At 38.3% G+C, this 25,192-nt stretch overlaps 1 protein-coding gene and 1 long non-coding RNA gene across 2 annotated transcripts in view; both read left to right on the top strand.

Moving 5' to 3' along the window:
* Positions 1–901: 901 nt before the first annotated feature.
* Positions 902–1,868, top strand: LOC107565589 (uncharacterized). The gene is made up of 2 exons (XR_001606390.1): positions 902–1,253; positions 1,825–1,868. It is a non-coding gene; the product is annotated as an uncharacterized lncRNA (long non-coding RNA).
* A 6,963-nt stretch (positions 1,869–8,831) lies between these two features.
* The window catches only part of LOC107565240 (unconventional myosin-XV-like), a 31,607-nt gene continuing 15,246 nt past the window's right edge, over positions 8,832–25,192 (top strand). Inside the window, exons 1-30 of the mRNA XM_016250462.1 lie at positions 8,832–8,914; positions 8,998–9,061; positions 9,485–9,594; positions 10,199–10,273; positions 10,365–10,461; positions 11,583–11,686; positions 12,000–12,063; positions 12,168–12,281; positions 13,192–13,353; positions 13,470–13,583; positions 15,250–15,308; positions 15,395–15,518; positions 15,716–15,811; positions 16,309–16,440; positions 16,523–16,648; positions 16,817–16,914; positions 16,967–17,012; positions 17,155–17,279; positions 17,421–17,538; positions 18,304–18,479; positions 18,999–19,087; positions 19,240–19,285; positions 19,878–20,056; positions 21,534–21,606; positions 21,785–21,979; positions 22,066–22,181; positions 22,705–22,793; positions 23,263–23,374; positions 24,779–24,850; positions 24,944–25,008. Of these exons, the coding sequence (XP_016105948.1) occupies positions 8,832–8,914; positions 8,998–9,061; positions 9,485–9,594; positions 10,199–10,273; positions 10,365–10,461; positions 11,583–11,686; positions 12,000–12,063; positions 12,168–12,281; positions 13,192–13,353; positions 13,470–13,583; positions 15,250–15,308; positions 15,395–15,518; positions 15,716–15,811; positions 16,309–16,440; positions 16,523–16,648; positions 16,817–16,914; positions 16,967–17,012; positions 17,155–17,279; positions 17,421–17,538; positions 18,304–18,479; positions 18,999–19,087; positions 19,240–19,285; positions 19,878–20,056; positions 21,534–21,606; positions 21,785–21,979; positions 22,066–22,181; positions 22,705–22,793; positions 23,263–23,374; positions 24,779–24,850; positions 24,944–25,008 (3,123 nt within the window). The remainder of the gene's footprint in view (positions 8,915–8,997; positions 9,062–9,484; positions 9,595–10,198; positions 10,274–10,364; positions 10,462–11,582; positions 11,687–11,999; positions 12,064–12,167; positions 12,282–13,191; positions 13,354–13,469; positions 13,584–15,249; positions 15,309–15,394; positions 15,519–15,715; positions 15,812–16,308; positions 16,441–16,522; positions 16,649–16,816; positions 16,915–16,966; positions 17,013–17,154; positions 17,280–17,420; positions 17,539–18,303; positions 18,480–18,998; positions 19,088–19,239; positions 19,286–19,877; positions 20,057–21,533; positions 21,607–21,784; positions 21,980–22,065; positions 22,182–22,704; positions 22,794–23,262; positions 23,375–24,778; positions 24,851–24,943; positions 25,009–25,192) is intronic.

Genomic DNA, 25,192 nt, shown 5'->3' with positions numbered 1-25,192 from the left:
CCCCCCCCCCTCTCTCTCTCTCTCTCTCTCTCTCTCTCTCTCTCTCTCTCTCTCTCTCTCTCTCTGTCTGTCTGTCTCATAGGTGTCAGTGGGTCACCAAAGGAACGGTTTGGTCTTCATTGTACATACACTCTCATAAATAACCATATCCTTATTTAAGACAATTATCATTATTCACCTTTGCACTTACTCCAACTGAGGACGAAGCCACTACATTTTTAATTACTGAAATTAGAGTGTCAGTGAGGACTCCAGTTTTTAAGTAGTTCTTAGATGCCAGGTAACACCAGTTCTTGGCACTGACCTGGTCACTTCTATGGTTACAACCTTACGTCAATATTTGTAATTACTCCTGTGCGAGTGCTCCAGTGACACTTTGATTGCTAGTGATCATGTATGAAATATTCAGCTACTGCTAATTAGTAACCTATAAATCAACGAGTCATTACTTTTCAATGCACAACAAGCTGTATATAAAACTGAAAGTAAATTAACTTCAAATTAGGTTTTGTATGTGTGTAGTATTTGAACAGTTTATTTTGTTTACAAGTCAAAGTCATTGTGCACTTAACCAAATTTAGATTAAAATTTAGATTACAAATGTAACCAAATTTTGTTAAGTTTGTGCTATTTTCTTCAAATATTGAGGAAGTGAAGCTCATCACACATCAGTACACACTTGCATTCTCCACCATAGATTTGTGTGTGTGTGTGTGTGTGTGTGTGTGTGTGTGTGTGTGTGTGTGCAAGCTTGTGTAGTAACAGGCCTCTGTGCTTACATTATTTATGCTGGAATGAGACCCAAGCTTAAGTTACACCAAGGCAAGTAGAGCTGACAAATTAAGGTTCCTTCTACAGCGCTGCAACAGAACTAAAAACCTGACACACATCCTCTCACTTACACAGACACACAGTCCTTGTCTGAGTCATGGATGGCATATCATAGTTGATGACTGCATGTGTTGGAATTATCTGTTGGTTTCTGTTGGTTCTTTTGCTGAGAAGTACAGGTAGGTTTGATTCTCTATCTTGATGATCAACAGAAGAAGAAAAGAGGAGTGTGTGGGTGAGTGTAAGGTTATAGAAACACACAGAGGCACCTCAACAAAGGATCTCTATCTAAGAACATCTGCAAGAGGGATCCTTCTTCTAGACCACATCTGGTGTGGCCTGTGGAACCATGTGAACAGAGATTTATATGCTCTCTGTGTAGAATTCATCTATGACAGTACTGAGAAGAGACTCACCTACAGGTAAGACTATTTTTCTTTACCATTATTAAGTATGCAGAATTTGGGGGGGAATGTAAAAGTGTTTATTAAGATCTAGAATATTTAATGTTGGTTTTGTAAAAAAGTTGTAGTAACTTATAACAATATAATGTAATTTTTAAAAAGTAATTCTGTTCTTGAATTGTTTGTGTGTGTGTGTGTGTGTGTGTGTGTGTGTGTGTGTGTGCGTGTGTGCGTGTGTGCGCGTTTTTGTGACAAATGAGGACATACATTTGTATAATGACAAAGGTATGACATAGGTATTACAAGGAGAAGGTGACTTTTCAGGACATTACCCCATGTCCTCACTTTTCAAAACGCTTATAAATCACACAGAATGGAGTGTACTGAAAATCTGAAATAGCACAACGTTTCCTGTAAGGGGTAGGTTTAGGGGTAGGGTTGGTGTAGGGCAATAGAATATACGGTCTGTACAGTATAAAAACCATTACGCCTATGGGATGTCCCCACTTTTCACAAAAACAAACCTGAGTGTGTGTGTGTGTGTTCATTGAGATTCTGTTTAATTATATTTTTATTTGTCTTTTGACAGAAAGGCAGTAGACTAGCATGGTTTTAGAAGGATAAAATGCCAGGCAAAAAAGATTTAAAAGCAGTAGCCAAGAAAGGAGGAAAACCAGAGCCAGAGAAAAGTAAACCAAAGGAAGAAGAAAAGAAAGGAAAAGATGTCAAGAAGGGTGGGAAAGATGACAAAAAGGCAGGAAAAGATGATAAAAAGAAAGGAAAAGAAGAGCCACCCAAAACTAAAGGGAAAGATGATGGTAAGAAGGGAAAGGATAAAGGGAAGGGAAAGAAAGAGGTTATTGAATCTGAGGAGGATTCAGAGGCTGAGTTGATGGATGAAGACTTGAGCGATGAGGATGAGGATGAAGAGTCAGATGGAGACCAGAGAAAGCGTGGTGGAAAAGATGCTAAAGGTAAAGCTGCAAAGGGAAAGTCCAAATCTAGACAGCCTGATTCTGATGAAGATGAGGATGATGAAGATGAGTATGATGAAGATGAGGAGGAAAGTGAAGAGGAGGATAAGAAAGCAAAGAAGAAATCAAAAGATCATCATAAATCTAAAGCTGAGGAAGATGGAAAGAAGAAGAAAGCAAAAAAGAAGGAAGAGTCTCCACCGGAGCCACCACCTGAAGACAAAAAGAAAAGAGGACTCAAAAACACCTCAAAACTCTTTATGAGGTTCTCTGGATTTAAGAAGAGGAAGAGCTCAAAGAAGCGTCTTAAGAGCACTTCCAAGCTGTTTCTTGGACTTGGCAAAAGGAAGAATCGCTTGCTTAAGAAAAAAAGGAGAAAATCTCTCTTGAGAAATGCTCCAAAGTTCATGATGCGTTTCAAAAACAGCAAGAAAAAGAAAAAAGAGAAGGAAAAAAAAGAACAGTCAGGACCAAAGCCAAACTATATGCTTATCAAATTAGGTGGAAATTCTAAAGAAGCGGAGAAGAAGCCAGGATTTTTTAAAGGGCTTTTCGGAAAAAAGAATTCAGGGGATGGGGCTGGTTTTAAATATAGGGGGCAATTATTAGGTAAGATGGCTGGGGCAACAAACTGGCTGACCAAGAGGTTCATCTCCATTAAGGGGCGTCAGAGTGGAAGGGACCGTGATGCCTGGGGCCAGAAAAACAACAAAAAATATCAATTTCCTGCTGGCAGTCGCCAAGCCAGCATCCGAGCTCCTTCAGGTTATCACAATTATGGATATGAACATGACACTGGATATGATTATAATAACCAGAGCAGGATGGATAGGGGTGCATTCCACAGACAGTCAATCCAGAGGCGCACTAACAGGTATAATGAACAGTATGCCCATGTTCAGGGACATTCTTCATTTCCACAGCAATACACTCAATATGAAGAACCAAATAACTATTATGACATGCAATCACATGATCAAGGCTATTATGAGTTGCAGGATGGATACTATGACCCACATGCAGCCATTCAGGATGAGGGTGAATATTATGATGATGATATGGACTACGCTGATCCTTATGGAGGTCAGGAACAGATGGGCAATTACCCACAGGAAATGGGCTATTATAGTCAACAGTATCCACTGGATCCTTATTTCGATGATGGCATGGAGTACTATGATGATAATCAGTATCCAGTGGGGAACAGCTATGATCTATATGATAATGAAATGAATCCATATGCCCAGACTCAGTTTGAATATTATGATGACCCTCAGGGCTTCTATAGTGACCCATATGAAGTTGAAATTTCAGATGATCCATATATGGATGCTTATGGGGATGCTTATGAGGATCTTTATTTTCAGGACTATCAGGTTAACTACAGTGAAACAGATGTTGACCCATATCTGCAATCTTCCTACAATATGTATGATCCATATAGTTATCCAATGCAATATATTATGGAAGGTGAAGAAGCTTATGGAATGTACGGTGAGAACTATGGAGATTTCTCGATGGAATCTATGCCCCTTCATGATGACATGGAGTTCAGACTCCCAAGACCCCAGGTCAAGCTTTTTGGTAAAGAAAGGATTGATGTTGAGCTTCCTCCTTTGCCTCCACAATATGATTTTGAGGAAATGTCAGACATACAATATGAAAATTATCCATATATACCTGGAGCCTCAATGGATGATGGTTTTTCGCAGATAGTTCATCCTCAAGAAATGTTTCATCCCACAATGCCTCAAGTGCCCTCACCAACAGCCATGCTAATTAAGCAAGCAAATAATCCCCAGGGATTTGTCAATCAACATATGTCACATATGGCTCAAGCTGGTGGATTTCCACCATCTCCCACACCAAGCAGGAGGTCTATGCCAGGAATGGCCTACCCTCTGCATAAGTCTATGTCACCCATGGCACCTATGGAACCTATGTCAAGTTTTGGAGAGCCGGTAATGGAAGTTAGACGTTCCCCCGTACCTATACGCAGACCGAGCCCCCATGCCTCCCCGCAGCTATCCATGCATCCTGCTGCTCCACTCCCTATGAGAAGAAGCCCATCCCCACAGCCCTCTCTGCGTGGCATTGGAGGCATGGGAGCACCTCCATCCCCAAGACTAGCCAGAGGTATGTCCTCTCCAATAAGTCATTTTCAACACCCTCCATCTCCAATTGGACGCAAAATGAGCCCACCTGTTTCTCCAACACTTTCTAGACGTTTTCAGCCTCAGGCTTCATTTAGAGAAGGGCCACCCGCTTCACCAACAGTCCCTAGACGTTTGCAGCCCCAGGTTCCATTTAGAGAAGGTCCATATGCTTCACCAACAGTCCCTAGACGCTTGCAGCCTCAGGCATCCTTTAGAGAGGCACCACCATCTCCCCAGCCAATGCCTGGCCGTTTGCCCTCACGAGCTCCATCTCTGTATACCAGTCCTCCAGCTTCACCTCGTGCATCTATCCGGAGGAGGAGCCCAACACAGTCTCCTCGTGCCTCAATTAGGAGACCCAGTCCACCCTCCTCACCCTCACAAGTTCATCGTCCATTTGGTGTCAAGAAATTTCAAGCCTCCCCATCTCCACTTAGGCGGATGAGTCCTCCATCTTCCCCTCAGATGGGTATGCGAACCATGGCCAATGTTCAGCAGAGGGAACTTCACAGACCACTGTCTCCATTAATGCCTCAAAGAGTATCTCCTACTCCCTCTAGAAGAAGTTTTACTGTGGAACCAGACTCCCAACAACCACCACTGCAACGTAGATCCCCCTCTCCTACCCTTTCCCGCAGGTCCACTCGCCTTATGAAGGATTCTCCACCTTTTGGGTCCCCTGGAGGTCGACTACGAGGAAGGGGCCGTCCAAACATCCCCATGGGAGCTGTGAAACCATATCCTGGCCGAGGAGGTCATTCTGGAACTCCAACACAAAATGTACGTCCATTTAGACCATCCATACGTAGTAACAGGTCCATGATGCCACAGGATTTCACAGCCTCCCCACAACTCTCAGGTCAACACACTGGGATGGGCATAAGGGAACAAAGTCGTTTCAATCTTCCAGGAACACCTGGTCCAATGAGAAACCCACAGAGACCCATTGGTCGTGGCCGTCCACTCATGGCCGGACAGTCACTGAGGCGTGCACCTGGCATGATGCCCCCTTCACCACAACTTTCTCAAAAATATATGCACCCTCCATCACCTCAGCCTTCTATTAGACATCTCTCCAGACCAGGCTCTCCTCATCCATCCATTAAACATGGCTCACCATTACCTATGCGTCCCACTTCCCCAAGGGCTCTGCCTACTTCTGTGCTTTCTGGTCCTCCAATGTATGGATCTTCATTTGCATCTCCTTTGCCTATCGGCGCAGAGCCAATCCCTGTACAATTTGATCAGATTAGTGGTGTTCCTCAGTCACCAATGCTTACAAGTGTCCTCCGAAACCAAAGTGTCAGTAATGCATCCTATATTTCACCCGTCCAACAGCCCATGTCGCCTTATGCTCTTGAGATCATTAATGTTCCACAGGTTCCTGGTCAACCACCTTCACCAGTTCCCTCCCTTGCCCTGCAACCCCCTAATCTAAACAATGCTATGCATGTCTCCCAATTGCAACCAGTACCCTCACCATATAATCCTGAAATGGTTGTAATGGATCAGCATACAGAACAGATGGCGTCTCCACTTTTGTCAAATTCCTTACAAAATGCTCAGCTTCGAGAAGCTTCTTACATTTTGCCCATGCAAAGACCAGGTTCACCTTATGTTCCTGAAGTGGCTCAGTTTGGTGAGATCCCTGAACAACTACCTATTTCTTCCCCGTATGTTCCTCAAATGGAAGCATTTGAACAAGTTCCAGGTCAGCCAGCATCACCTTTTCTCTCCAGTGCAATTCACAATCCACAGCTTCGCAATGCTTCATACCGATCACCTCTTCAAAGGCCACATTCACCCTATACTCAGGTAGAGACAGGCTATGATTACATTGAAGAGCCAGGTGCTGGCCCCATTCTTTCCAATGCTCTTCAAAATCCAAATGTCCGCAATGCTTCTTACAGAACACATTTACATCGCAGGGGATCCCGTGTTCCCCCTGGGTATGGTCCAAGGGGATCTCCAGTTCTTTCAACGGCTTTGCAGAACCAAAATGTCCGTAATGCATCATACCGAGCACCTGTCCAGGGAATGGTCTCCCCTTATGCAAATGTGTCAGGATATAGGCAGGATCCTAGGAAATCTCCTTTTTTGTCTGATGCATTGCACAACCCCCAACTCCGTGGTGCCACTTATCGCTTGCCTGATGGGTCAGTAGTATATGGTAATCAGGTAGCAAATGTACACTCTTCTCCAATGCTTGCAGATGCAATTGGAAATCCTCAGCTCCAGAATGCAGCATATAGGCTTCCTGCTGGGTCCATAGTAGACCCACGACAGCAACAATCTTTCTCACCAAACCTCTCAAATGCTTTGCAGAACCAAAACATAAGAAATGCCTCTTATAGACTTCCAGATGGATCAATAATGTACCCAGACTCTCATTTACAGCAAACTTCTCCGAACCTGTCCAGTGCTTTACAGAATCCAAATGTGAGGAATGCCTCTTATAGACTTCCAGATGGATCGATAATGTACCCAGACTCTCATTTACAGCAAACTTCTCCAAACCTGTCCAGTGCTTTACAGAATCCAAATGTGAGGAATGCCTCTTATAGACTTCCAGATGGATCGATAATGTACCCAGACTCTCATTTACAGCAAACTTCTCCAAACCTGTCCAGTGCCTTGCAGAATCCAAATCTGAGGAATGCAACTTATAGACTTCCAGATGGAACTCTTATAACAGCAGGACAACAACAGCCAACCTCACCAAACCTGTCACATGCACTTCAGAATCAGCACATTAAGAAGGCATCATATAGACTGCCAGATGGGACAATAATAATGGCTGATCAGCAAATGGAACCAACATCTCCAAATCTGGCCAGTGCACTGCAGAACCAAAACATTCGAAATGCAACTTACAGATTGCCGGACGGCACATTAATAACAACGGACTATGGGCAGCCCACATCTACTTCCCCAAATTTATCACATGCACTTCAAAACCAACAAATGAGAAATGCCAGCTATCGTTTACCTGATGGCTCAGTTATAACTGGACCAGGTTATCAACCTAAGTCTCCAAATTTGTCAAGCGCACTTCAGAATCGGGATATTCGCAATGCTACCTACAGGTTACCTGATGGTTCCATAATAAGTGCTGATACAAGTTATAAACCTATAACCCCAACTCTCTCCTCCGCACTGAGAAATGAAGGTTTGAAAAATGTCTCCTATAGGCTTCCGGATGGATCTGTTATTTCACAAGCTTTGTATAAACCAAGGAGTCCAAACATTTCAAATGCCTTGCAGAATGAAAATGTTCGCAAGGCTACATACCAGTTACCGGATGGATCTATTATTTCAGCAGATACTCGAAGACATATAACCAGTCCAAATCTATCACAGGCACTTCTAAATCAAAATCTCCGCCAGGCCACATACAGATTACCTGATGGATCAGTCCTCGCTCAAAGATTTGAAGTCCCCACTTCGCCACATTTAATGGATGCTATAAAGAATGCTGACCTGAAGAAAGCCTCTTATCAACTACCTTCAGGGATCTCCACCTATTTGACCTCCTCTGGGCAGGTGGTTATTGGACCAGATGGCCGTTATGTTTTAGTTCCACCACAGCGAAAAGGTCCAGGTCCAGAAGATCACTGGGCTCAGAATGGCAGAGAGGGGCAAACTGCAGAGGACCATTGGGCTGCAGAAAGAGTCTTGCCTCATGACACAGTACAGAACCTCATTAAATGGTCTATGTACCGAGATGAGAAAATGATGGAATTTATTACCCCACCACCAACTGGTCTTATGCCAGGAGAAACAGAGCTGCAGTGGGTACCAGATCGTGAAGGGGAGCCAAAAGGACAGTGGTATGACAAGGTAAATCGCTTTTAAGACATAAAGCAAACATTAATTAGTGACTTGTTTATTTAACAAATGATAACAGAAATTACAAATACAGTGTATTTTTCCAGTCCCAGAGACACTAACTGTAATAACGCTTTCATTATTTTTTCTTCTCAATAAATTAATGATTTTGCTTGTGGTTTTTTATACAATTTGCCAAACACATATATATATATATATATGTATGAATGTTTATATTAGGAAGGAATTATAAATAATCAGGTTTAATTAAACTAAGCTTAATACTGAGTAATGCTGTCAGGTAGACAGCGATGCATTTGTCAGATTTAACAAGTCTGTTAGCCTTTGAGCCTTAACAAAAGGCCCAGCCAAGCTCACCTATCTTCATCAGGTTTTAGCTGCAGTCTGCAACTACATCGAATGTCAGATGAGATTTACAAGGCTGATTATAACTGATCTCAGGTTACCTTGCTGACCAGTGATAATCATCACTGCATTATTGTAGAGCAGGCCCTAGAAAAGACAACTTGACCTAATTCATCAGCGATATTCTCTAATGTAATTGCATTAGTTTAAAATGTCTTCTCAGATTTCTTTGAATGTTCTCAGTTTGCATATATGTTGCATTTTTCGAACAGATGTATTCTATAAGAAGCCTGCCTACTGTCAGCTACAGGGTGAAAAGGGAAGGGGATGGAGCTGAGGACATGACACAAATGGAGTATGTCAGCATAAATATACATATGCAAATGTAAAGATGATTATGGGATATGAAATAACTAATTCTTCCTCTATTTTTTCCAGAGAGCTTACTGAGGCAGTAGTATTGATAAACCTGAAGACTCGCTTTGATCAAGCGCTTATCTATGTGAGTCTTGTAATCATATTGCAGTAAGCATACACAGACATCACAAAGATGTCTGCTAGTTCTAATTATTGTGTACAAAGATATGGTAAATATCTTTGAAAAAGTGGATTTACATTATGTTCTAATATGCACAAATCAGACATGCTCATGTACTTTTGCAATCAGTGACCACACAGCCCATTATCTCTCCAAAATTCTTCAGAGAAACACTTTATAATTAAGTTTAAAAAAACACTTTCTTTAACATTCTTTGTTATTTTACACAAAAATACTACACTGGACAGGCCAATAAGCAGATTTACGTTTGAATAAAGTTGTTTTAAAAATGTTTTCCTCAATAGCATGAATAGACCTTCACCATTATAATTTAAATCTCTTGTGAATCTAACTACATTATTAATTTCTCCCTTGTCTTCTAAGCAGACATACATTGGCAGTATTTTGGTGTCTGTGAATCCATACCAACTATTTAACATCTATGGCACAGATGTGGTTCTGCAGTACGAGGGCCATGGCTTTGGAGATAACCCACCGTGAGTCTGAACAATCACAACAATTCTTAACAACACATTTTCTTATATTTCAACTCCTAAAAAGAAGGAAAAAATGGTTCCTATATCCTTTGTTACAGTCCATATTTTACCACAAATTTATGTTTGTTTTTTTAGAAACTTACCCAGTTAGGCAGATGATATGCCCTCGTTCTCGAAAACATAAACATTGATAATAATAAGAAATATTTCTTGAGCACCAAATCAGCATATTATTATGATTCGTGAAGGATCATGTGACATTGAAGGCTGAAGGAATGGCTACTGAAAATTCAGCTTTGTAGCACAGGAATAAATTACATTTAAAATTGTTTTTAAATTGTAATAATATTTCACAATATTACTGTATTTTTACAGTGTTATGCCATTTTAAATATTATATAAAATATTAAATTGCACAATTTTATTGTATTTTTAATTAAATTAATGCAGTCTTGCCTTATCAACCCATTAACAGTAGTGTTAATTAAAAGTATAAAAAAAGAAGCAGGAAGAAAATTAAGATTAAGATTTTATCTTTCATCCCTTTACAATACTTTTATTGCCAGAAATGTACAGTATGTAAACCTGCCATGTTTGTTTCCAGTCATCTCTTTGCCATTGTAAACATTGCCTACACTACAATGATGGACATCAAGCGAAACCAGTGTGTCATTATCAGGTCAGATGAAAGTATGTGAGTGTGTCATTTGTAGAAGATGTGGAAGTATTGTATGTCTATGTAATGCTGTATTAAAGTGTTTGTATTGTAGTGGGGAAAGTGGTTCTGGAAAGACAGAGGCGACCAAACTGGTTCTGAGGTACCTCACTGCTATTCACCATAAGAGGAACATTACACAACAGGTACGTGTATATAGAAAAAAATTAAACATAAAGACAAGGATCACTCATATACATTTTGGCAGATGGGACATGGATCACAGTCCTTTTTTGTCTGAGAACAACATTCCTGTTACATAAATTTTTAGGGATAAGGAAAGGGATGGAGTTGGGGCATGGACAACATTATTTTTTTAAGATGTATTTTTTTGGCGTTTTTGCCTTTATAGGTATAGGACAGTAAAGTTTGGCTAGAAGCAAAGTTGGAGAGAGAGGGGAATGGGATTGGGAAGTCCAAACTCGGCGCTATATGTTGGCATAGTCAATGGTTAGAGTTAGCATTTGTGTTAGGGATCAGTATAGTTATTTTTAACTAAAAGTTATTTAAATAGTCCACTTTAGACATTCTATTGTCAACTTATTCTACTGATCTTAACCGTAACAGATAACATTATTAATACTCTAATGAGGGTAAGTTGACATGTAGTTGCAAAGTTACTTAGAAGAATGTCTAAAGTAGACTCAAAATATAATGTAACCATTAAAACTAAAATAGTTTAAAATGAAGCTGAAAAATATTGTCTTGGCAACTAATTGAAATTAAAGAAATTAAATTGAACTAAAAATGACTAAAACTGAAATAAAAAATAAAGCTAAATAGAAAAAAGCACATAACAAAATAATTTAAACTAAAATTAAACAAAAACTAAAAATATAAAAATAAATGCTAATTTAAATATTGATTTGAAATATTGATTAAATATTAATAAATACTATAATAGTAGATGAATAATACAAAAAAAAACATTGTTAGGGATAGGGTTAGAATTGTGTGTCATTGGTAGACAAGTTGTTCCAGGTCCAACAAATGATGTTGATTTAGATTTATATTGTAAACATGTAATAAACCACAGGTGACAAATACTTGCTAATTATAGAATTAGAGTACATTTCTGGAACAACATTTTGTTTGAATCTGTGTTTATGCAATGTTTGTCAATGAACGTATAATCTGTATTTTTGTTTTTCTATTTAATGCTTTCCTCTGTACAGATTGAGGTAAACATTTTGTTGATAACCTAAAACTCTAACCTAGTAAATGTTACTGAATACTTTTGGAAGTAAGTAAGTTTCAATTTCTTAATATCCAGATTCTCGAGGCAACTCCTCTGTTAGAGTCGTTTGGAAATGCTAAGACGGTCCGAAATGATAACTCCAGTCGCTTTGGAAAATTTGTGGAGATCTTTTTGGAGGAGTGAGTATTTATTTCTGTTGTATATTGCTTCTGTTCATATATATATAGCTATTTAAAGTAGAATGTTTGAATGTTACATTACGTTTCAAATCCATTGTAATGTGCCTTTCTAACTCTTTAATGTCTCTCAAGCCTGAAACCGTTTCTTGAGAGACGACAAGGGAACTAGATCTGACCTTATGTGAAAGTAGGGCAGTAAGGTCGTTATTTAACCTCTGACAGTTAAAGAGAGGAAGCAGATGGAAAGATAATTGAGAAGTCCAAGGAAAGTTCCTACACTTGACCAATCTGTGTGTATTGTCATTGGTATCAGAGGGGTGATCAGTGGTGCCATAACCTCGCAGTATCTACTGGAGAAGTCCAGGATCGTTTTTCAGGTCTGTTGTTTCTTGCCCATTTAACTGGGAAAAGGCTAAAGGAGCCATGTATTAATTACTGACATTTGGGACCTAATCTGTACTGTGTCTGCATGTGTCTGCAGGCCAAAGACGAGAGAAACTACCACATCTTTTATGAGATGCTGGCTGGACTTCCTACGCACACGAAACGGGCCTTCTACCTACAGGAGGCTGAAACCTACTACTACCTGAACCAGGTAAATAGAGGCATGTACCAAGACACACCATAGACATCAATGCAAAGCAATTGTTTTCGGCATTTTTCGCGCAAAATGGTTCAAGTGCAACTTTTAAAGTTCTTTAAAAAGAAGACAACAGAAAAGGTTGATTAGAATTTAAAGACATTCCCCTGGCATATGTTATTGTGCTTTATGTGTAACTGTGAGGGATTGAGAGACGACAGCAGAGCAGACATTACCGAATCACCGACTTTGCAAAAAACAAACAAAAACACGTCTTGAGAGTCCAAAAGCATTCACTGCGCGATGAAGCCTATTAGAATGCAGTTAGAAAGCCCTTATAATTCAAGCAATGAATGAAAAAATAGCCATGTATGTATGACCCCTTTAAGTTTTATATTCATTGCACAAGCAATGTACTTTTCTGAATATCAGCACATGTGCGCGAGCACAAATGTGCCATTAATTTTATACAACAGTGCAGAGCAATGCGGTGTTTCGTTCCTTGAATTAATCAGTTTTTGATCGAATCGAGTGAGCCAGTGATTCAACGATCCATTCAGATGGTCTCACTTGTTTAGTTTCTAATTGAATCAGCCATTTTGAATGATTTGTTTGATTTGAATGATTCAATTAATAATTTTTTAAAGCAGGGATTTCCTGCCACCTACTGGTGGTTTTATTGTCATCATCATTTATAATTATGTATAATTATGTTCATCGAATCGAGTGAGCCAGTGATTCAACGGTCCATAGTCTCACTTGTTTCGTTTCTAATTGAATCAGCCATTTTGAACGAATCGTTTGATTTGATTGATTCAATGAATAATTTTTTTAAACAGGGATTTGCTGCCACCTACTGGTGGTTTTATTGTCATCATTATTTATAATTATGTATAATTATGTTCATGGTATCATGTCATGTTAGGGTGGTAACTGTGAGATCACTGGGAAGGATGATGGGGAGGACTTTAGGAGGCTACAGAGTGCCATGGACATTCTCCACTTCAGTCCTGAAGACCAGAGCAGCATATTCAGAGTGCTGTCATCCATACTGCACTTGGGCAATGTCTTTTTCCAAAGAGTGGAGGTATTGTACACTTAAACATCTGAAAAGTCCTTCAGTAGTTGTATGCAAATATAGCACACTTACATGAGCAATGTAATCAGTCTTGTGGACCTTGTGCTTTGGATTCTCTGTCTCAGACAGAAGTGCAGGAGACAGCTGGTGTGGTGAGCACTCAAGAGATTCGTGCAGTAGCCGATCTGTTGCAGATTTCCCCAGAGGGTCTGCAAAAAGCCATCACCTTCAAAGTGACGGTACATACATCCATAATGTGCTCTGAACAACAGCATGTGGTATTTTGGGCCACTTTTATTTTGAAATATAACAGGTTTGATATGGAAACCATCTCAGACTCACATTGTCCACCTTGCATATGCACTGAACTCTAGCCAATCATCTGATAGAGGAAAGAGAAAAAGGGTGAGAGAAAAGGAGACATTGTAATGACATGTAAGCAGGTTGCTGTTAATGAGTTCCAGTAACCTATTTTAATTATTCTGAGTTCAGCTCTGTGGAAACCACAGTAATCTAATCAGGAGTTGCTCAGGCCTTGAGTAATCTTAACACCTAATAGCTCGCTCACTGCCAGGATACCTTAACATTACATCACACAAAGATCAATGAAGGTTAGCGAGGACAGACAAGATAAAGTCAGGCCAGTTGTATTACTATAGTGTTATTCACATATTTTGTATTTATAGAAAATGGAACATTTCAGTGTCCCTAATCCCCCCGAATCCCCTTTTAGTATTTATGTACCATGGTAGTATTTGTTGTGCTATCTTTAATTTATGCGAATTAAGTGTTTAGTTAAAAAACATGTCTATTATAATGATAAATAATAATGAGTAATAGTAATAAACAAATGCTGATTTACAATAATAGGAATTCCAAAAACACAACAAAGTAACATATCAGAATTATCAAAATTTTCATAGTCCTAAAATATATAAAAGTGTTAAATTATAATAATAATAAAAATCTTTACAAATTATTTTTTATTTTGGGGTGAAATATGGATTATTTAGATTTTTTTTTTTTTACTGTCACTTTTGGATAATTTAAAATTACATAATACGAAGATCAATGTAGGTTACCAAGCACAGACAAGATAAAGTCAGGTCAGTTTTATTTCTAAAGCATTATTCACAATACATTTTATATTTCTAGAAAATACTCTTAATAAGAACATTTCCCTTCTAATGCAAAATAAATCTCATTCTCAATAGTGTAATGCAAAAAAAAGTACACAATGGTAGCATTTGTTGTACTACTTTTAATTTATGCTGATTGAAGTAAATGACAGTAATACAGTAATAGTAATGAATGCTAATTTACAATTATAGGAATTAGTACATCAGGACACATGAGAAAGGACGCATTTTTTTTATGTTTGCTTCACATGTGAGGTGTTACATGAATACAGTGTGATTGCCAGTGTGTTTGTGTCATGTTTTAATAAGTAAAGCTCTGTTATCCAGAGCTCACAGGTTTGTGTTTACACCAGCACTTACTTGGATCAGCTGTCACATAACACTGTATCGGTTGCACACACTGACTGTGACTTGTGTGAGTGACATAGAGTGTGTGTGAGGGTGAAACTGTATCCAGGCCTGTTCCCTGACTTCCGGGCAAGATGGGTCATAAAATTGAGGTATTTCTAGACATATAATCAAAAGATCTATTTTTAAATACTTTGCAAAGTAAAGCAAAGTGCCCAGTGAAGTAGCATACAATACCACAAAAATGTGATGTCAATGGATCACACGCTGGTTAGATACTCACACATTTTAGTCATTTTGGGGTTGTTTTTACACATAATTTGGCTTTTTTGCTTTCTTTTATGTTCATAAGATTAAATATTTATTTAAACATATACACTACCTAAGCCGAATGGCATGTTATTTGGTTTCTTCACAGGAGGCAATGAGAGAGAAGATATACACTCCCCTCTCAGTAGAAAGTGCTGTGGATGCCAGGTACACAATACGAAACACATTTTCTAGTTATTTGCAATATTGTTTTCATTGCATTTCAAGTATGTTTTTCTCCACTGCAATTACAGAGATGCAGTTGCCAAGATCCTTTATTCCTTGCTCTTTCAATGGCTGACAGAACGTATCAATGGGCGGGTCTACCCCAGGAACGAGGCGCTGTCCATATCTTTACTAGATATATACGGGTTTGAGGTATACAGTAGCACTCCCGAACACACATACAAACACATTTTGACACATTTATTACCTTGAAGGTTAAGTGTGCAGGTTTTTACTTTTTGGAATTTAGACCCTTCTAAACATACAAAATAATATTTACCATTGAGATGAGCAGAAGTACCATTATTAACTGCATATATCTCCATGTCATCTTGATTCGTGTTGTCCAGAGCTTGACGTTCAACAGCTTTGAGCAGCTCTGTATCAACTATGCTAATGAGAGCCTGCAGTTCTTCTTCAGCAAAATCATTTTCAAACAGGAACAGGTGAGAATTAATATGCACAATACTGTTCAAAGGTTTGGGGTCATAAGATGTTTTATTGTCTCTTGTGCTCATCAAGGCTGTATTTATTTGTAAAATAAATCAGTAAAAATGCAGTAAAAACAGTAATATTGTAAAGCATTATTAGAATTTACAACAGCTGTTTCTTGTATCTTAATATAGTTTAAAATTAAACTTATATTCAGCATTATTACTCCAGTATTCAGTGTCACATGATCCTTCAGAAATCATTCTAATATGCTGATTTGGTACTCGAGAACCTTTCTTGTTATTATCAATAATGAAAACAGTTGTGCTGCTTAATTTATTTTATAATCTTTTATAACATTTGTTTTGCTGTCAGTTTTGATCAATTTAATGCATCAGTTCTGAATAACAGAATTAATTTCTTTTTTTTAATCTTACTGACCCCGAACACACTATGATTTCTCTGATTTCAAACATTAAATTGCACACTTTCTTTCTGCACATCTCTATAGGAGGAGTACATTCGAGAGCAAATCAACTGGAAAGAACTGTCCTTCACTGACAACCAGGCATGCATAGACCTTATCGCTGCAAAGCCCCATGGGATACTCCGCATCCTTGATGACCAGAGCTGCTTTCCACAGGTTACACACTTACATTATTATGTTGAATGGGGATCCATTGAAAAAAAGTCTATTAACTACATGTTTTAACATTTGCTGACAGGCCACTGACAACACCTTCCTTCAGAAGTGCCACTATCATCATGGAAACAACCCCCTTTACTCCAAGCCAAAAATGCCACTGCCAGAGTTCACTGTCTATCACTATGCTGGTCGTGTAACTTACCAGGTAATAGACATACTAATTACACATGCAGTATTTTAATTACACAATTAATCCCAAAAGTCAGAGGCCATTGAATTAAGTAACTTTTATTTAATTTACCATTTGTAACTGAGGTTTTAATGATAACAGCGTGTGAAAACAAAATCTCACAAAGGGTTTTACTGATTTTAGGTCCATAAATTCCTGGATAAGAACTATGATCAGGTTCGGCAGGAAGTATTGGATCTGTTTATGCAGAGCCAGAACCGAGTGAGTCAATGTATCCCCATGCTTTTTTTTTATTTAGTCAGTTAAATATCCTGTTTTTCTCACTTTTTTCAGGTGCAACCCATTTTTTGTCCGCTGCATAAAGCCAAATAATAACAAGGTATGAAAAGACATTAGGCAAGCATCACTATTACTGGTGCACAGTGTTTTAAGTATTTGAGCGCAGTTTTTGCTATATGTACTGAGTTTCTGTTACCACCCTAATGCATCAATTAATTAAATGTATTTGCATGTCCGTTCAGGAACCTGGTATATTTGACCCTGAGTTGGTTGCTACTCAGCTCAGATATTCAGGAATCTTGGACACAATCCGCATCAGGAAGGAGGGCTATCCAATCAGAGTGCCGTTCCATAAATTCTTAAACAGGTATCCTACTCAACAGCTGGTGCTTGTTACTTATGGATGCAGTGCGGTACTGTGTGTAATCTAGTCTAGTGCTATAAATAGTGTGCCAGCGTATAGAATACAGCATGTTAGAATCAATTATCTCTGCCAATGTGTTTCCAGGTACAAAGCCCTGCTAGGAATGAAGAAGCCGCCACCTCCAGATGGAGATAACTGTGTCATTATGTTAATGAAGCTCTGCCCAATCAACAAAGGAGATTATCAAGTGGGTGTGTCAAAGGTAAGCAGAATGACAATAAAACACAATAAACAATAAAGCACTTCTAAGAGGCCGTTCACACAAAATGATTCTTTGCATCTAAAAACGCGAGACTCAGGAATGTTTTTTTTAAAAGTGCAACGCAGAATGCCTCCTCCGCCATGTTGCCGTCAAATAAACAGCTGGCATGCCAACTTGCTACTGTAAACAAAAGCTTGCAATGCTTGCCCCGCCTCCGGGGTCTTCTGATTGGCCCACTGATTTGGAACTGGCATTGACGATCTGCGCTGCGTGTAAAAGTTGAAATTCTTTTAACTTGACACGGCGTCTCAAAAGCGCGGCGGGTTGTACACGTCTGTCTAATGCATGTTTACATAGAAAAACAATGGAAAAGTAGCATTAGAATGGAAAAATGTGTTCTGTGTGAACAGACCCTAAGGACGCCAAAAGTCTACCTTTAAAAAAAAAAATAAAACATCATTTTAAATTGTGGAATGCAGGGTTATTTAAAACTACAACCATAAAAACATAATAATTTGAAATAAAAATAAACATTAAGTGAAATAAAATAAAATATTAAAAAATATTATTTTATTTCAGCTAGTTGTCAAAGCCACATTACTCATTTTTGTTTGGAAATATTGTGGAAATATTGAAAAGTTGAAATTAAAAAGTTGAAATATTAAAAATTAAAAACTACTTTAAAAAATTTTCAAATTCAAAACTAAAACTATATTAATAAAAACAATAAATGTTTGTTTTTTTGTTTTGTTTTTTTACTCTCAGCTCTTTCTAAAGGAGAATGTGTATCAGTTATTGGAGAGTAAACGTGATCGTATGATGCATGTAGCTGCATTGACCCTTCAGCGTTACGTACGGATGTATTTTGTCCGGAAGAATTTCCTCAAGTTCCGTTCGGACATGTCAAAACTTCAGGCTCACTGCAAGGGCTTCCTGGCCAGGTAAACTACCTACTGCTTGTAACTCTTCAATGCCATATCTTTTGCAAATACAAATGTTTGTGGTTAACTTTGCAATATGATTTACAGCTAGAGAATCCAAATACTGACTATGAATCCAGGTGATATTGTGCAGTTCAGGAATTTGAACCATACGGGAAAATCTAGTTTGCACTTTGATTGTAGCTGCTTTCACAAGGTTTCTAGTTGGCCTAAGCATAGTTTAGGTGCTTGATCAACTGGTAAGGATGAAGTCAATCTGGCAGACCTGATCATCTTGGACAACCTTGTTAGTAATGGTAGACCACCTTGGTTAAATTTATGAGAGCCTGGTTGAGCTGGTTAACTTGGTTAACCATGTTCCCAAGCTTGATTTGACCACCTTATAATCTGTTTTTTCCTGAAAGGAGAAATATTTTTTGTAGAAAAAAGCTAAATGTTACAATAGGAGCAACAAAACTGAAAGTTAAATGTCATTGAAATGACTGAAACTCTGGCTCTTACTGTGTTTGTGCCTTATAGGCGGTGGTTTCTGCGAATGCGTATAAACCTGATCAAGCACCGTGCAATGGTCCGACTTATTGTCAATCGCAAAAGATACATCAGGGTACGTTACCTAATAATGAACAGTTACTTCACTAACTGTGTACTGCAGTTAAAAATAAGTCATTCATTAATGTGAGCTCAGATTCAAGTTTTTTTTTACATTTTTTATGCTGGCTCTTTGTTTTGTTACAGGTCAACCTCCTCTTAGCGAGAAGAGCAGAGGAGGAGAGGAGAAGGATTGAACAGGTAAAAGAACAGACTGTGCTCATTATTAGATAAGGACCAGTTATGTTTATTTTATCAATTTGCTAAAGCAAACAAAAAATATTATTGCTCAAGCTTTGTTCAAAACCTTCAAACTTTGACACATACCATAATTATTGCCCAGCACATTTAACAAAAAAATAACCCACATTTGAATTCAATTGAAGTGAATACACAAAATATAAAAATACAGTCAAACTAATAATAATAAAAACTATTACAGTATATCATTGATACTAAAATAGCACTATCTCTCAATGCAGTACCAACCATTTTACATTCCTCCTATTATAATCAGTAAAGCTATCAAGTTTATGATGTTGCAGTTTTGCAACATGTCACATTCCTCATTGTTTATGGGGGAATCACGTTTGAAAATCACATTTGATACATTGACATCTTGCAAAACGAGTGAATAATAAATAATATTAAACCTATGTTTTTTTTTTTATGTTACTGACCTCAAATCGATCCATTTCACACAATTTCAATTATGAATGAAATGAGTACAAACAATGCAATAGTCCTGTTCTAATGCGAGATTTAGTGACAAAGCAGTTAATGAACTGTCTCTCCCTCTGTCTCTATCAGATTGGTGTCAGACTATGCTCTGAATGGCTTCAAGGCATTGTGCCAACACAAGCTCCTCCAAGCCATGCAGAAATCCTACCTAGTCCCTGAAGCATCTCGAACATACCCTCTATCCCTGCTAGAGTGGACTGCCACCCGCAAAAAAGCACACATGGTGCTCCAGGTGCACTGTTTTGACGGTAATTTGCTTTTACATATATGACAAAAAGAAGAGAATAAATGTGCGCCATGGCCATTGAACAAAACAGCATAGTTAAAGAAATTGTTAACCCAAAAATGTAAATTTGCTTCCAAAAAAATATAATTAAATAAATAAATAAATTTCAACAAATGTAAATTTTTAGGTGACCTATTCTTATAACAAACTGAGAAAATGCATTTTAAATGACCGATTATTTTTGATTGTCATGTCATCTTTTCCTTTTCAAAATGAAATGGCTCAAAAAGTCTTCCCTTAAATTAAAAAATAAATGTAAAATAACTTCATAAAACAGCATAAAAACAGCAGTCAGTAAACATGATTCTTGACTCTTGACAGCTTTGATTCTTGACTCTTGTCAAGTCAAGACTCTTGTCAACTCTCTTAAAACATTGTGCAACATAGAGCCCCAGTGCTTCTTAATGAGAGAGTGTGTGTGGGAGGTGGGTGTGTGTGTGTGTGTGTGTGTGTGTGTGTGTGTGTGTGTGTGTGTGTGTTTGTGTGTGTGTGTGCTGGTACAGATAAGACGGTCAGTCTGTATTATCTTGACTACTGGTGCCACCCGTCAACTCTCTTACAATTACATAACCATTATTAGCTAAAAAATATTAATGACCTCTTATTTGAGGGTTTCCCCCAGTGTGTTGATCATGAAGTGTTAAATAAACAATATTTCAGGAATTTCAGAGAAATATTTCAGGGATAGTTCACCCAAAAATGAACATTCTCTCATCATTTACTTACTCTCATGCCATTCTTTATATGACTTATATTATAATGCAAGTGCATCGACTGATGCTCCATAAAGCATATATATACAGTATATAAATAGAAGTACATTCATAAGAAGCATATAGATTTGCTACTATATGCTTCTTATTTGCTTCTAATGACTGTGCTTCTATTTACATTTTATAAACTGGTCAGTGCAAATTAAATATTTACTAAATATTTGCTTAAAAAAGACATTTGTCATTGTCAGCTTTCCTTTTAGGAAGGCAACATGTACTCACAGTAGCTCTAGTGACATTAGCTTTTCTACTGGGATCTTATAGATTGCAGTTATGATTTTTGGCGTGCCAACATTTTGAAACTCTCGAACTCTCTTCAAAAAATTATAGGAACTCACAGAGATGGATTCTTTTTCTAAAATTGTTTGGTTTTTGTTCGTCCAAAGAAAGAAAGTAGTATAGGCTACATCTGGGATGGCAAGAGTGTATCCCGATTTGTTTTTTTATCTTGATATTATGGCAAATTTGGATACTCAAGTCTGTTTAAGTTGATAAATGGTATGCTGTTACTTTTCTAAGCAACCAGATTTGTGCTTTTTACCTGGAAGACCATAAAAAGCTAAAAGCATAGATCTAGGAGGAAGCCGAGCTGTATCTAGAGAGAACAATATCAGAGAGACTTGTTTATTTGATTCGAGCCAGTATTATTTGATTATTTCTTTGTAGGTGTGTCTTTCCTGTGTCCTGTCCATTCCTGGACAAATGGAGAGGAACTTGCTGGAGACGTTCTACAACACAGGTGATTTTTTTTTTCTGCTGAGTTTTCAGATGTACTTGAAAACACAGCAACTTAAGGCTGGAATACACCACAAAACTTTTGCATAGACAGGCAGTCTCAGATTTGAGTTGACAGATTTCACTGAAACTTAGTTTATAAACATAATAGACTTGTAATCATGGTATCGGTCATCCTGCAGGGGCGTGTCCTCTGAGAGCCGATGGGGTTGGTCGGTTCTGATGAAGGAGCCGGCGCAGTGGGTGGAGTTAGAGGGTCACGATTATGTTCTGGATCTGGTGTGTGACCTGGAGCTGCTGCCAGACTTCCCCAAACAGAAGACATACTTCATCATCTCTACTGAAGACCCCAGCAAGGCACGACCTAACGCGAGCATGTACGCAGTATATTTAGTCATTCTCAGGCATGTTTCCATTGTAGTGCATTCTTGTCATAACATTTAATACATATGTTTATACGCAGAAGTCTCTTTGGCAGTGGATTTGAAGAGGATGAGGATGGACCGCTCTCATATGCCAACCGAACAAGCGCCGTTGCAACCAACAGCCTACCAATTTCTGAAGGCCACTACAATCTGGGTAGCCTTTTCAGCCTTTTAAAAGAAGCACATCATACATCAGTCCCTAGGTGGAAGGACATAATGTCGTTGACCCTTCCCAATCTGATTGGCCGGCGATTGTTATTGCACCAATAGGCCCATTGGCCCGCCAGTTAATAACCGAGCATAACCTCAAGAAACACTAAACTACAGCCCTTGCTTTAATCAATAGTAGCAGATCTACAGCCCTGCATGTAAAGTAGAAACAGATACACACAGAAAGGCTAGATTACATACAGCTGAACTAACCCTGATGGTGTTCTTGTAACCTTTCTGTGTGCGTGTCCTGAGGAGGCAACGTTATACAGGTTTAAAGGGTTCTTGCAGAGGTGAATGCACAGGTCATTGATCATTATTAATCATGTTCTACTTGTTTGTTCTACTTGTGTACCTGTCTTCACTTGGTTTGATTAGACTTTTGGGTTAACTAACAAATGTCCTTTCTTTTTTTGGTTACCATTTTTTTACTTTCTCTCTCTTCTGTCTCGTTATCTCTTTGTCAGACTCAGAACCACCCTATGATGGCACTCAGAGAGGGATGGACCGGTATTTGGACAGCCTGTTTGACCCAGTTCTGTCTGATGGAACTGGGGTACGGTGTCACCTGATTACCTCATACACACAAATGTGAATAAGAGAGAGTGAGAGTATGGAAGATTGCTTTACAGTCTTACTGTAATTTGCAGAGTCTCATTTATGTGTTGATTGTGTGTGTATTTGGCTGGGCTTCCTATGATCGTTTTACACACAACACTAAGAAATAAGTAAGCAAATGAGGCTGTAATTTTTTAATGAGGCTTATCCCACACACATAGAGAGACAGAGACCAAGAGTCATGCTGTAAACGGCACACGCAAGTTATATCAATTAGATTTCTCTAATGTCTGTTACAGAAATAAATTAAAAACAGTTTAATATGTATGAAAGCATGATCTGACTCACTCCTTTGTATGGTTGGAGCCACAATACCTTGCATTATATTATGCACGTTTTTTTTTTTTTTTTTTGCTGTTGTACATTTAAGCATGTGGTCAGTAACTGGATTATTCTTTTTCATGTAGGACCTTGATGCATCAGTTTTGTCTGGTAGGATGAAGGGTGGAGGAGGTGTAGGTGGTGATGAAGCACAACCTCCTGCTAGGGTCAATGTCTCAGCTGCTCTTCAGCCTGGAGGTTCACACACTCATTTAATGCTTTCTGCTGAAAAGTCCAGCTTAAACAAGCAGGAATTTCTTTGCTGGTCCAGGCTGGTTTATGCTGGTTTTGGAGATGGACTGCCAGCAAAACCTATCCAACTTTATCTGCATATATACTGTACTATATAGCAAATCTGAACTACCTGATGTTTTGTCACAAAATGTAACTACATTATCACCCACATCTTTACATTAATTTGGATATATAAGTATGCCCATCTCATCCCAAGTATGCAAATCTCAACTGCTTGATTGTTTGTATCACAAAATCTCATCTAATTCTAATCTGCTAAATGCTACTGTAAGGCATTAAGATATTATAAACATGAAATGAGTATGAATAGTTCTCCCAAAAATGAACATTTGCTAAAAATGTACTCACCCTCAGGCCATCCAAGATGTATGTTCTTCAGAACAGATTTGAAAAATGTTAGTATTGCATCAGTTGCTCACCAGTGGATCCACTGCAGTGAATGGGTGCCATCAAAATGAAAGCCCAAACAGCTGATAAAAACATCACAATAATCCACAAGTAATCCACACATCTCCAGTCTACCAATTAACATCTGAAGTGAAAAGCTGTGTGTTTGTAAGGAACAAATCCATTACTAAGGCATTTTAACTTTTAACCATCGCTTCTGGCCAAAATAACAGTCCATAATAATGCTGAATGAAAAGGTCCATCCTCTAGTGTCATTTCACACCATAATCCATCAAAATATTTGTTTAAAACTGTTTTGGATGCTTGATCTGTGCTTATTTCTCTCCTGATTCAGGCAAGGCGACTTTTAACTACAGAAAGCAATATTATGGATAGAGGAGACTTATTTTAGCTAGAAGCAACAGTTTGAACTTAAAACTATTTTAATGATGGAAACACACACCTATTCGTTCCCAAAATGTTAATTGATGGACGGAGTTATGTGGATTACTCACTGTGATGTTTTTAACAACTCTTTGCACTCTTATTCTGACGGCACCCATTCACTGCAATGTTGTAATGTAATGCAGAGATATAATGCCAGATTTCTCCAAATCTGTTGCAATGAAGAAACAAACACATCTACATTTTGGATGGCCTGATGTTGAGAACATTTTCAGCAAATTTTCATTTTTGGGTGAATTATTCCTTGTTTTTCTGTAAAGCTATTTTGAGACTATGTGTATTGTGAAAAATGCTATACAAATAAATTTGACTTGACTAATGAATCTGGTCAAGCAGCTAGTAAACTTAAGAAGCCTGGTAGGGACACCAGCACACCAGCATCCCAAGCTATGCTGATATTTTGAGCTGGACTTGAATTATGAATGCCCACAGACATATATTAATGGTGTGATGGCCGTGTATGTGTAATATTTTTCTGCTCTGTGTATTCTGTAGCAGTGAGAGTTCTACCACCCATTCCAGGTGCTTCAGTAATGCCCAGTATGCCAGTAGTGCCCTCAGTGCCAGGTATTTCTAATTAAAATAACTTCAGCTTTACAGGGATTGAAATTAAGTGATGGACAAGTATTCATTATTATGTCTTTTAATTTTGCCTGTCAGACCCGCAACAAACTGTCCTGGCCCAACAGCAACAAACCATCATCAACCAGCAAGCCGTCATTATGGTAATAAAGTCTTTATTTAATGGCTTTATAACCAAACAGCTTTTTCTTTAATTCAGTTTAGTTTAGTTTAGTTCAGGGTTATTACTGTAAACTAAATATAAAACCATAAAACATTTTTAGTACTATCTATTATTTAGTAATGATTATTTAAAATAATCATTAATTGAAAGATTAAAATACCCCC

Source organism: Sinocyclocheilus grahami, unplaced genomic scaffold (assembly GCF_001515645.1).
Source record: "Sinocyclocheilus grahami isolate Dianchi unplaced genomic scaffold, SAMN03320097.WGS_v1.1 scaffold25.1, whole genome shotgun sequence".
In the NCBI taxonomy this organism is placed as follows: domain Eukaryota; kingdom Metazoa; phylum Chordata; class Actinopteri; order Cypriniformes; family Cyprinidae; genus Sinocyclocheilus; species Sinocyclocheilus grahami.
Note: the sequence above shows the minus strand (reverse complement) of the source record. Positions and strands in the feature narration are given on the sequence as shown.